This window comes from Syngnathoides biaculeatus, chromosome 2 (assembly GCF_019802595.1).
Source record: "Syngnathoides biaculeatus isolate LvHL_M chromosome 2, ASM1980259v1, whole genome shotgun sequence".
NCBI classification, from domain to species: domain Eukaryota; kingdom Metazoa; phylum Chordata; class Actinopteri; order Syngnathiformes; family Syngnathidae; genus Syngnathoides; species Syngnathoides biaculeatus.
Genome location: NC_084641.1, coordinates 1,847,318 through 1,860,724, shown reverse-complemented (window position 1 = coordinate 1,860,724; position 13,407 = coordinate 1,847,318). Strand labels below are relative to the sequence as shown.

At 41.0% G+C, this 13,407-nt stretch overlaps 1 protein-coding gene across 14 annotated transcripts in view; it reads right to left on the bottom strand.

The window, feature by feature from the left end:
• The window catches only part of LOC133496551 (ERC protein 2-like), a 145,738-nt gene that overhangs the window by 98,193 nt on the left and 34,138 nt on the right, over positions 1–13,407 (bottom strand). For all 14 annotated transcript variants that reach the window (XR_009793815.1, XM_061812382.1, XM_061812313.1 and 11 more), the window contains 2 exons: positions 5,266–5,403; positions 2,725–2,913 (listed from right to left, as the gene is read on the bottom strand). Coding sequence is in view for 13 of the 14 variants with exons in the window: in XM_061812382.1 (XP_061668366.1) it covers positions 2,725–2,913; positions 5,266–5,403 (327 nt within the window). In the remaining variant the exon portion in view is untranslated. The remainder of the gene's footprint in view (positions 1–2,724; positions 2,914–5,265; positions 5,404–13,407) is intronic.

Below are 13,407 nucleotides of genomic sequence, written 5' to 3'. Positions count from 1 at the left end.
TTACTAACCCTGGGATGAGCGGATGTGGTGTTTTAAACAACTTTGAGATGAAAAAGCTTGGCTAACAGCTCGACTGAGTCACACACTAAACATCTGCAGGGAACATGTCTACCTTTTGACTTCAAACCCCAACCGAAACTGTTTGAAGAACAGCACAACAAGAAACTAAAGCATTTACTGGAATATGTGACAACGCAACCACTTAAATGGAGGAAACTGAGGAGAGATATGTCTAAAAATGATTTGCAGGTTATGCAAATCGACAAATAATTTGCACGTTTTTCCAAAAGAACTATATTCGTGTTTTGAATGTGTTTTTGAATAAAAAATAAATGCATGTGACCACTCATCCACAAACACACTTCCCAACATTCAAAAGCAAGACATGATAAGTCAGAATAAATGCACACACAACATTAAAAATATAATAATCCAAGAAACAACTACAAATTTGGTGCAAACAGCCCCTGAGAATTCTGAAGATTAATGAGCGCTGAGTGCATTTGAGTGGAAGTGTGAGGACCCTCTACTTATAGCATTTACAGTGTGGATAAATTGTGTGGTTAAATTGGAAAGGGCATTTTGAGGCACAGACCGCTTTGTTGTGATGCATATTTAATACCGAGTTTGGGAAAAAAAAGCAAATCATGTGACAGATCCCTTTTTTTATATCAGCAAGGACATTTATGGTTGACAATTTTTCATTGCACTATTGAATGTAGTGCAGATACCAAATAAATAAAACTGATTTGTAGCACATTGTACCACTTTACTACCTGATTGATCTGTCAAAAGAGAAGCATCACTTCCAAGTGACACCAGAAGTGGAATTCGATGTAGGCAACATGGGGTCATTCACAAACAAAGCTTAAAGCCACATTGAGAGCATTACATGAACATAAATTCTATATTTCAAAATCCAGCAAAATGGCCATATCAGAGCAATAACAGAAGATCACAGAATGGACAAAATATTACTACAACGACCCAGCATTCCATAGAAAGAGAACTTGGGAGAAATACTGCCAGGATGATTTTCAGGGGTTTCATGATTTCCCTCCTTGTTGAAATCAGCAAATTGCATTGTGTTGTGTTGGTATGGGCTCATTTATGTACATCTAGAATGAATAGTGTGAATGTTTGTGGCCACAAAGCACGAAAGCACGTCATTCACCTTTTTAAAAAGATATATGTCACAAAAATATTTTGTCACATTGTACTTCATCCTAAAACCACATTCATACTGTACATGCTTACGTACGTACAAGTGCGAAATTTTGTCGTGCTCATCGACATTGAAGAACACTGACATGCTCACAAAAACAGAAACATCCTCAGCTCTTCTGAAAAATTTGCAAGTTTACAAAACAGGTCTTGTTGCTGCCCACGACACTAAATAATCCAATTATGGCAACATTTCTGTCAGACCGTAAATCTGCTGGCTCCAAAGAGTTGCCGAGGTGCCGTCCCTTTTTTGTGGCCCAACACTCAACACGATATCATTTTACAGGAATGAGATGTGTGTATGATTTCTACGACTATAAAAGAAAAGTCGCATAAATTCTGTCCGGATGGCAGTCTATGTACTGGTGAGTGAGGGAAAAGGGAGGAAAAAAATACTCTTACTTGGCACCCAATAAGGGATGGAGGGATTATTATTTCCCCATAAATCACTTTCTTTTAATATCATCCTCTTATCCCTTTTGAGATATATCTGGTGCAGGACGCCCCATCGATGGAGAGTTGCTAATGTTGTGGATGGGAGGGATGACAGGGAGGTAACAGAGCGAAATTAAAAACGCATTTTTGATGTAAGGAATATTTGGATTCAGTAGTTTCTGCAGTGTTGTTAACATTGTGAACACTGTGGTGCCGAGACAAACAAACATTTGGTGACAAGATGATTTAAGTTTGGATAGTTTGCAGGCATTCGACACAAAGATGGTCAATGTAAAGCTGCTTGTCAGGGCATGGTCAGAAGTTAAAACAAGCCAAGCCAAATGAGTGCACGTGGAACGTTGCGTCTCAGAATAACCTGTTTTATGGGGTTCTAGTCCTGCAATGTTGCATAACCACGTGAAGGGTGTCCTCGCTAGTCTGCCAAAGAAATTTTGTGATTGAACAGGTCTGGAGGTAATCGGGCTTGGGTGTGCTCAGTGAAAATGAACAAAAAAAAAAGTTAGGCACAGTTATTTCATAACTTCACAAGAGGGCCATTGCTTTATTCACACGGGGCCAGGTAGCTTTCAATATTATTTTTTTCCCCGAATCAATAAAATCACCTCTTATAAAAAGCATTTTACATTTACTTGGGTTATCCTCGTCGGATATTGATATTTGTTTGATGATCTTAAACAATAAACGGGGGAAACTATGCACAAATAGACTATGAGAAGTGGGTTGATACTTTTTGACAGCACTGTATATTGCACTCACAAACTTTGGGGTGCGCAGTGCCTGAATCACCAAGCAGGTCGTTTCACTCATTTGTTCTATTGGTTTTGGATTATTTGGGCTTCATATTGTAGCAAAAAATGAATAGAACAAAAAACCCAAATTATACAGCACTGACATTGGACCTTTATAATGTTATCTAGCCCAAGATCATTTGTTTCAATTGCTCCTCTCGGGTGCCGTTTGGCATAAGCATTTTTTGAACACACACACACGCTCACTTTTCCACATTTTGAACCCTCCTCCTCCCCACACTCAGCCCATACAGACCTCTCCATCGGGCCTCAGGCTTTGGTTTGGGCCCAGGATAGGAGGCTGGCCGGGGGACAGTTTCGGAGGTTGGAGGGCTGTGAGCTTGTCCTTCAATTCTTGGTTGTCCTTCCACAGTCGCTCCAACTCCTCCAGTTGAACCCTGTCCGCCCGCTCCTTCTGTTCCCGAAGGTTCTCAATAACTCGCTCCTGAGAAGTGGGGGAAAATTGAGAGGCATGAGATCTGAATCTGGTAAAGACCTTATAAGATATGATCTACTTGTGTGCTTATTCCCATTAAAGCTATCAATCATTTTACTTCCAAAACGCAAAGGATTGTCCATCTTGGGTGACCATTCGTCTCCGTACTATCATTAATGAATCATAGCCTCTTACTGAATAGGCTCAACAGCATGATTTGCAAAGGGCAGCCAAACTCATAAATAGAAGTCTTAAATAAGACCACCGTAAATAATACCCGGGACAGAGAGAGAGAGATCAGAACAAGACAGAGTATCGAGACAGATTTATTGAAAATGGATTATACAGCACTGGAGATCGCTTCCTTACAACTCCACACTGACTCCTGATAAACCGAGTTGGAATGTTTAGATCATAATTCTCTCTGTTCTCTAATCACAGCAGCGCGACTTTGGGCATTTGGCCCGAAACCACGTCCGCAGCACGGGTGGTAGTGCAGACAAGGTATGTTTAGTAAGTGTGCGGACTGAAACGATTATCAAGGTGTTTATTCGGGTGTTTATTTGGGCACGTAACGCAACTCAGAATTGGGCCTTTATGACATTGCATTGCCGCACGATTGGCAGCTTTAAAACCTTGGGTAGAGTGGACATGTACGCCCTGTAACGAGAGCTGGCAGAGGAATGCGTGAATAGCAGCTTTGAAGGCGCACGAGAGAAAGGAGACAGTTTTCCTCATATAATGAACTGTCGCAAAGATACTTGATGTTTTGGAATGGAGAACAGGATGTGATAAAAGAAAAAATGCCCCAGAGGATGAATGTGAGATGTGCAAGCGCAACGTGAGATACACACAATGGGGGACACAGTTGGACAGTCTCAACATCTCCAGGCTTGGTATGGACACAAAACCTCAGTTTTAAGATCCACAGGAGTGTGGCTCGCAGGTTTGTGATTAGCAATACACATGCTCACTCTTGTAAACACATTACACAGCCATTGCTGACCGCAAAGTAGAAAAAGGCTTGCTAATGCTCTTCAGATGAATTGCACTTTAAGGAGCCTGCGTCAGAAGCGGGTTTGGGGGGGAAACAGATGGGCTAACACAGAAAGAAAATAGCTGCTGTCGGACGCAAACCTCGGATTCCCAAATATGGTCGGCGAAACATTCTTTGCACAAACTGTTAATACTGGTCCGTCTCCACATTGTCGGTTATTTGTACACATTGTTAATAAATTTAAAGCATTGGAAATAGGTTGAGGACAAATCTTGGAGACTTGAACTTTCTGAGAAGGGTCAGAAAAGGCCATCTCTTCCTCACTCAACGTCCGAAATTTTGTCACGACAAGATTAAACATCTGGAAGATGTTTGTAAAACAAAGTGTGAAAATAGTTAGGTTCGAAACATTTGACTCAGCTTGTTTCGGTAAAAATGGATAGTTGTCACGCAACAGGAACTGGTCAGCCCCAAAGGTAAGTTTGCATGTAGATTCATTTCTACCTATTATATGGATTCGCCAGCCCTCATCATTTTATTCACTGTCACACATGGCTTTAAGACCTTTGAAAAAGAGGTTGGGAAGATGATGTTTCCACAATCGTTTTCTTGGTTGGGACTGCTATAAACGCACATCCCGTGGCGGCGATGTGTCTGTGCTGGCATCATAAATGTGCAAATTTTTTAGCTCATCAAATTCATGCTGGAGCATGATTTTGGGGTGGTGTGTTGGTGTTGTCGTTCAGTGGTGTATGATAGCATTATTAAGAACGATAGAAACTTGAATGACCCAGAATTTGACAACGGCAGATCAATAGTATCTTTTTTTTTTTTTTACTTCCTAAAAAAAATTGTGATTTTGGAGACGTGAGGATTCTGCACGATAAGTGGTTTATTGCACTCATATGTTATGTATTTAAAAGCTCATCAAGATAGATTGTGCGACAAAAATATTCCCCCCAAGGTTCTACATAGGGTTAAATCCTGAGTCAGTGCTGCTTAAACACTCTCCTGCTTCCACTTTCAGTTTTCTCACATCTTCTCATGTGGTCCATTGGCCATAAAATAGGAGGTATGTGTCCATAATTTATAACAGTGAGTCTTACCGGATTCCTTAAAAATCTGTGGACCTTGTTGAGTAAAGATTTCCACACTATTAAAATCCAAGTGATTGTTTAATGGTTTGATTTTGTGACTAGACATTATCAGACAAGTCGGTTTTGGCATTATTGCTGATATATTGCGGTTTTTATTTATCCACTGTTCAGCTAAGACAATGTGCACACTCATACCGTATTTTTATAGCATCAATGGTCAGCTTTGTGTATTATGAAATAATATTTGAGCATTTCCTCGTACTGTACCTTCTCGGAGAGGGCCTCCTCCAGCGTGGCAAGGGCTGTGTCTGTGTTGCTAGAATCAGTTTGAAGACCTTGCACCCGATCCTTCAACCCAGTCAGCTGTTTGTCCTTGTCCTTTAACTGCTCCAACAGGTTCTCGATCTGGCAAAAGGAGGTCAGCGAAAGCAAAGTGAGCTCTTTAAATATCCAGCAATGGTTTCATTATTGCAGTTTTTTTTTTTCACTGATTTACATGCAAATGCAGCGAAGCATACTTTAGTAGAGGACGGCCAGATTGGAATCAGTTAAGTTTCTGCTACGGTTGATTGTAACTGTATTGCGTTGTTGGGTGATACAAGGGCTCTGGTTTGAGAGCTCTGTTTGTTATTCAACCGTCAAACCCAACTTAAAAATATACAGTACATCTTTTATAACGTAAAATAAAATAGAGGCTAGCCTTATTAGTTTCCTTTCTGAAAAATACTGGCCTCTGCACATGTACCAACCCATTAAATACTATCCCTGTCTTTAATATAGTGATGCATTGTGATTTTTGTGTTTAGTTCTAGCAGGTCAAAGAATAGCAGTTCCACCCAATAACTGTGTAACAAGTAAATTGTGTGCTAGTGAGGATGATTTTCTTAGACCTTGGAGAGGATTATGTAGCACAATATTAGATATTATTGAAAACATTGCTAAAATCAGAAGTCATATCTCCTGCTTTTTTTTTTCATTTCAAATCCAAATGGACCCAGATAACAATACAAGTTTTAACAACAAAAAGGCTTGCAATATAAGATGAGAATCGAAAGCAACAAAGTGCTGAAAAGGAGGGAAGAAAAGCACTCCAGACCTGGCAAAGACTGAGCCGAATCTTACTTATTCCACTGGGAAAACAAAAAGTCAATCCATGCTGAATGTCGAATTTTGTCTTTAGACACACAAAGCACCTTTCAGGTAGGGACTCATTAATACCAGATTTAAACCATTTTCCCCCCTTTGTTTGTTTCAGAATGGACTTTGAGGTTAGCAGAACAATTTGTATGATACCCGTAAGATGAGAATTGAATAAAATCAAGAAAAGCACTTGAGACCAAAAGGGGAGAAAAAAAAAAAAAAAAAAAAAAAATCACCCTGCGCCCCTCAGAAAAACAAAACAAAACAAAAACAAATGGGAAGCCACATTCCAGTCATGGGTACATAGATAGATAATTTTGAAATCTCCACAGCTATTGTACAAATGAATCCAATTAGACTTGAGGCTTTGGAGTTCTCCGCTCTCTGGAGGGCAAGCGGCAAGCTTTAATGGAGCCATCGTGGGTTTGGCAAAAGACGGAAAGGAGCAGGAGTCACTGGCAAAAAACGGCTTCTTCCCTTCACTAAATCTTGATTGTTAATGGCAGTCATTACACTTCAAGCTAAGTACGTTGATTAATCAGTATGTAAGCGATAGGGAGAGTAAACCTTTCGGCAACAATGAGAACGTTTAACGTTTCCCATTTGTTCTTCTCACTTTCTTTACATGTACATGTATGTAAAAAAATTCTACAGTTTCCCGTAGTCCCCAAAATATGCAACACAAAACAACACAGATGCTACATTTTGGAGAAAATACAAAAAGAGTATTCCCAAAAAGGCTTCTGAATACAATGGAAGCATTTAAATACAACCTTTTACAAAATACTGTACACCCGAAAAACTGTCATACAAACTTCTGCGAAGCATTGCTCCCACTCCCTATGGACACCACAGAGCCCCATTTCAGGTCAAATTGAGCATATCGCCGCTGCTCTTAGATAAATCATTACACTCTTCTTGAGGCTGATGTTTGCTTTGGCCTCTTAACATAAAATAACCACCAGTCAGTAAAATATTGACCTTGACATTCAGCCTGCAGTGGAAGAGTCTTGTAAAACCCAACTTAGGTCTCGGAGCGAAGGAATTTGTCACTGGAGTCACATCAGTCAAAAAGAGAATGTGACATTTCATCCAAAATGTCAGAAGCGGTTGAGGAGAGAAGCTTTTTTGGGTATGGCTAAGATAAAGTTGGCTTTGTGCCCGTCTGGAAAGTAGAGCCTTCCTCGAGGAGCTTGGCTGTTGCTGATGAGAACACCAGTCGAGTTCTCGGTGCATATTCCTAAATACACACATGCAGTTGCTTTTATCAAGTTATCATGCATGCCATCCGCCCTTGAACTGTATACACCTCCTGCTGCGGCAGACCTCCTACAGTGTGCTCCTGTCACGGCTTTGCGGGCCAGATGATGCACTATGACTTACTGTATGCGCCAATGCCATAATTTCACAAAGCATCAAGACCAGGCAGCACACAACTGCAAATATTTATGCCGTTAATGATAACTTTATCAACAAGGTGATGCAACCATGCTACGATACCCTTGAAAGATGGAGTGTTGGAGCAACAGTACCATTCTGTGACTCTAACACAGCACCAAGAGGTTGGCGTTTCAGCTGAGAGGCCGAAATAGCTCAAAAAACAGACTGGCAAATAGTATGGCGACACGATTAGGCTGAGAGAGTGGCAGGATCAACTAGAAAATTATATAATCGGAAAATGGGGAGGCAAATAAGCTAAGATGGGTTTAAAAAAAAAAAAAAACATTACTTCACAACCAAATAATCTACACTGTTAACACAAGATCAAGGTTAACAAAATAATATGCACATCTGATCACAGTTTGGCTTGCCATTGCATTGTGGTTCCAGTTTGTTGGTAACATTGTTATTAGAGCTCAGCTTGATGTGATGAGTGAAAAGCTGTTGAAAACGTGTTTCTGGCAAAAACACTTTGACCTAAAAGCAACATCTTCCAGAGGAGAACCACAAACTCAGTTGACCCATCTGTCTCCCATCCAAAGAAAGAACAAGAACTCAGTGGCCTCCGGAAGAATCTTTTCTGCCAAACACCAAGGAGGGCGGATGGGTTCTGACCACCATAACATTACAATTGTTTGTGCAGTATTTTTGAAAGTTTCTTGGACCAATAAATTGCCGAACAAGAACCTATTTGTCTCTGTAAAAGCAAACTAATTTTCAGTTTTCTCCACTTGTAGTCATTCATGAATATAAAGTATGACATGAGTTCTTGTAGAAAACCAGACATTGGTGTTCACAAAGACACACACACCGTACTTGAAACATAATGTAGCAACAGAATGTGAGGAAATATAGGTCACCATCACACTGAAAGAGTGGAAAGTAGCACTTGTACTCTATATGCCGTGATTATAACAAAACAAAGACTACAGATGCAAATTTGTGATGCACACATTATGTGAGAGCGCAATGTATTCATTCTAAATATGTTGTAAACAGTTTACTCCAAACTACACACCTGCATACTGGACCCATCTCCAACTAAAGCAACGTCTTTATTCCCACGTGAATTATATTCATTATTTATTTATTTATTTATTTTTTAAATCACAGACCTGCTCCTACCTAAGAGCTTTCAGATGTGATTTTTCAAAGAGATGTGCAGTTCAGTCATGAAAAGCTCACGGGAAAACATTTTCACCTTTTCAGTATGGCCTCCATCTAACCTCTGTTTCTCCATCACATCTCGCAGACGTGTGTGCCCGGAATGTTCAACTAAGTCAAAGAGTTGATGTGGAAGCAGTAATGTTATGTCAACTGACGCCCCCTTGTGGACAGTTTTAACTGCTGACAACTTTCCAGGTTAAAACACTACAAAAGTAACGACTAATACACGATGAAATTCAATTTCAGCTCCGATTTGTCAAGCTTTTTTTAAAGCCTTTGTTAACAGGTTTTGTCGTTTATGGGTGATCCTGCGCGCACACACACCTTAGCATTTTAGAAAATAAAAGAACAAACCGCAGACTTGAAGACTAGCAATGTAATTCGCCATGGAGACACAATAAACAGTAACCCTCCAAAGGATCACCGTCATGACATCAATTTGTGTGACTCTGGGTGTAATCACTGTTCGTGCCACCCATTCACAAGAAGAGAGCACATTGACTTCACACAGGAAAAGGGAGGAGAAGGAAGCCCAACACATACTTCCACAATGAGAAGCAGAGCTCATACATCCCTCAATCCATTTTCAAAGCGCTTGTCCTCGTTGGTGTCGCAGATAAGCTGGAAACTTCTCCAACTGAAGCCAGTCACCCACGGGGACATAACATACCAATCTTAGACTCATAATCGAGGCAATTAAGAGTCTTGACAATTAGCCCACCATGTATGACTTCTGGAATGTGGGAGGAAACTTGACTGTTAATTGCATGCAGGGCACACACACACCACACACACACACAGACACAGAGAGAGAGAGAGAGAGAGAGAGAGAGAGAGAGAGAGAGAGAAAGAGAGAAAAGCATTCATAATCACATTTACGCCCTAAAACTGAACCCGCGCAGCCTGCACCAAAGTCAGGCGAATGGAAAACCATCAAAGACTGTAGATCTGAATACCAAAGATAAATGCTGCCTATCAGAGAAAAAAAATCTCATTGGCTTGCAGCTGTCAGTCATAATTTTACCATATCATATCTAGACTTTGGTGAGTGACTGATGGTGTACAGCACACACGCCTGACTTAGGTGCGGGCTGCATGGGATCGATTACCGCTCGGTGATAGTGTCGGGATGTGCCCTGCAACTGACTGGTGACCAGTTCTGGGTGGAGTATGCTTTTCACCCAATGTTAGTTGGGATAGTTTCCAGCACTCCCACAACACTTGTGAGGATAAGCGGGTTGGAAAATGGACAATGGAAATATCTTGACGTTGGAATGGTAAACATGTTGATGAGAGGTGTACAATTACAACATGACAATAAACCTGGATCACTGATCTCAGTGTTAGGCCTTGCATCAAAATGTAAAACATTCCATGAATCTTTCTATTTTTAAGATGGCATTTCTCAAATTTATATTTTGGACAATGCCAGGGGATCTAAGTTGGTTTTACATGTAATCAAATCAGTGCGTTTCAGAGACAAAAGAACTATGGGCAGCCTAAACTACGTGACATAGTGGCATGTCGTGAGCATGCTAACATACTGTATTGCAGACTTTATGCAATCAAGATTGTACGACTTTGGTAATTTAAAGTTTGGCCTCTTGTCAAATGAAAGAGGACTGCACAACATGGCACGCTGTAGCGTATGTCCTTCTCCTCCAGACACTGTGCTGCCTCCATACATATTAATTAGAAACTAAGACATGTATGTGAAGTGTGGGTACACACACACACTCTCACACACACATGCACACACACACTAACAGGTAGACATAGAGGGAGTTTCTTTTACTGAGTACAACGAGCAGGGAGGTGAAGCTTCAGCTTTTTAATAAAGACAGATTGTACTTGTGTGAGCCAAGCTCTACCTGAATGTGTGTGTCTGTGTGTTTTGGCTAAGTTGAGTCCCGTCTCTGCTTTTTACGCTCAACACCATATCTCGAGCCCCCCTTCAGCTGCAGAATGCTATGGTAATTGCTGTGCAATTACCCTGTTGCCTGATTCTCCTGCTCCCAGCGCCATTAGGATTTTTTCTTTCTTTTTTTTTGTTTGAGGAGGATGGAAAGCAAGAGAGAGAGGGAAAAAAAAAAGTTATCCACCGAGTACCACAGCAGATGTACCTTCTCAACTTAGTGATTTACCAGATCTCGTATGAGACCGATCAAATGCTGTCTTCACGAATACGTTATAATAACAAAGTAAGTCAAAGAAAGGGCCTGCGTCTGATATTAAAGTATCGAATTGCAAAATTTGTGGTCTGTTGGGACAAAGCAGGTGAGTTTGAGATATGGTTTGCCATTATCAAGATACAGTCAGACGAAAGATTTCATCTGTGTTTTCAAATGCGTGTTATTTGGTGGACTGAAGTGCAGGTGTTGTGGTCAGGCAGAAGATGGACTCAGATAGCTGACACGCAGGCCAACGTTCGCTTCGTGCTGACTGATGTGCAGCCGGCATGGCTCCAAATCAGTCAGCCTCAGGCTCTCGACATGAACCCGTCTGATTGCTGATAGGAGCAGCAGAGGGATACCAGAGTTGAAGGGTGGGGGGGTGGGAATTGCAGGTGTGGGGGGAGCGGGATGGGCGTCCATCACGAGCTCTTTACCGGAACTTCTCCAGCTCAGACTTCTCGGCTTATCTGCAGCCATGTGTCCGTGTTCTGATTGGTCAGATGGAATCCATTAGGATGAAAGACATCAATGGACTTCACAGCAGCAGTAATGGATGTGTATAGTTCAGAATTATCTCAGATCATCTGGAGAAGTACAACTGATACGCACACTTAACTGGAATACCGCCATGGCCGTCCACATTGTATCTAGCTCTCTGGATAGCTGCCGGGCTCGTGTGCTTTGCAGAAAGTTCACCAATACCGTAATTCAAACATTGCCTGAAAACAAAGCTTAAGAAAAGTATTTTATTTCTGTGTGTTATTTGTTCACACAGTGATTTTTAAAAATGCCATAAAAGATATAACTATGTTTTATCTCATTATAACATAACATTCACACCGTACACACTATTGTCACCAGGGTTTTCAAAACCATTTAAAACTTATTTCATTTTACTCTATTCTGCACATATTTGGGCTGAGTTTTTGGGGGTGGGGAGGTGGAAAGTGAGTTGGTCTATTTTGAGACCAGTCTAAAAAGTTTTGTTTTTCAAAACTATTATTTCATAAAGAGTTTCTGTCTCAGTTGGGGTTTCTGAAAGCAAAGAACGCAAGCCAAAAATGGGGACGACCCAAGTCCAGGGAAGCAGGGAGGCAAGGCAGGAGACTCAAAAACTAGATTTAATTCCCAAAAAAGGCAAACTCCCACAAATAATAAACAAAACCACAAAGAAACACTTAACTAAACCTAAAACTGGAAACAAAAGATGATGGGGCACAGACACTGACAAACAATGGACTGACAAGAACTGAAAGAAACCAGGGACCTAAATATGCAGAGTACGAGACAACGAGGAACACATGGACAAGACACGAGTGGCTGGAGGGAGATGATTGGTCAACACAAGAGAGGTGGTTAATGGGAACACACAAGAGATGGAAAACATGTAAAAACTTGAAAAACCAAAACATAGACCATGACAGTTTTATCCATTTGCAGTCAAACCAGCGCCAAAAGGCTCAATATCGACAATCCTTGCTTGCAGTTAAAAGCATTTGGCTGATCATTTATCATTTTCCAAATTAATCTTCATTTTCATTCCTTATTTGTTTTTCTAAAATATATAAAAATCCATGCAACCAGTCCTGCAAACACAAGTTCAAGAACTTTGATGAAATACAGTTAAAAAAATTAATTGCTTTAGATCATAGCAAGATGCATTGACAGTGAAGTGTGCACGTGTGTATTCAACACATAATAAACAGTGTGCCAGTGCTGGGATAATATTTCACATTTAATCAAAATGCAGCATATACTCTCGCTAGCCATATGCATTCAACAGTGTCACTGTTGTTTCAACTCAGTGGGTAAAACATGCAGTGGGGGGGGGGGGTCCAAAGTGAGTTGTTTCAGGAAAGTAAGGGTACAGTACATACCGCAAACCAGTCAGACTTTGTGTTTCCATTTATTCAACGAGGGAACTGAAAACTGACGGTTTTTAACAGTAGCTCATACATGATCAGAATTGATCGAGGGACACGGCATTTTTTTTCCTTAACTAAAGGGCAGAGTGAGGAAAGAAAGGAAACAAAGAAGACATGAACATTTCTCTTTGGGTGTTACTCTATCTACACTTGGCCCAGACAAGTGACAACCCCAGAGGAAATGATGACCCTGGACCAGAGCTAGTGCCGAAAGAGTCTGGAAGACAGTGAGCTAGTGACATAGTCCAGCGAGATCTGAACCCACAGATATTTTGGAGGGAGAGGGAGAGGGAGAGACAGAGAGAGGGAGAGGAGAGAGAGAGAGAGAGAGAGGGGGGGAGAGAGAGAGAGAGAGAGAGAGAGAGAGAAAGAGATGGAGAGAGAGAGAGACATACACACAGGCACATAGAATGGACCCCAATACTTAAAGGACATAAGGAATGGGCTAGACCTGAAATAGCAAAAATCCACAAGTAATTGATGCCAAATATATATATGTGTGTGTGTGTGTGTGTGTGTGTGGTGTGTGTGTGTGTGTGCGCGCGCGTACGTGCACGCGTATG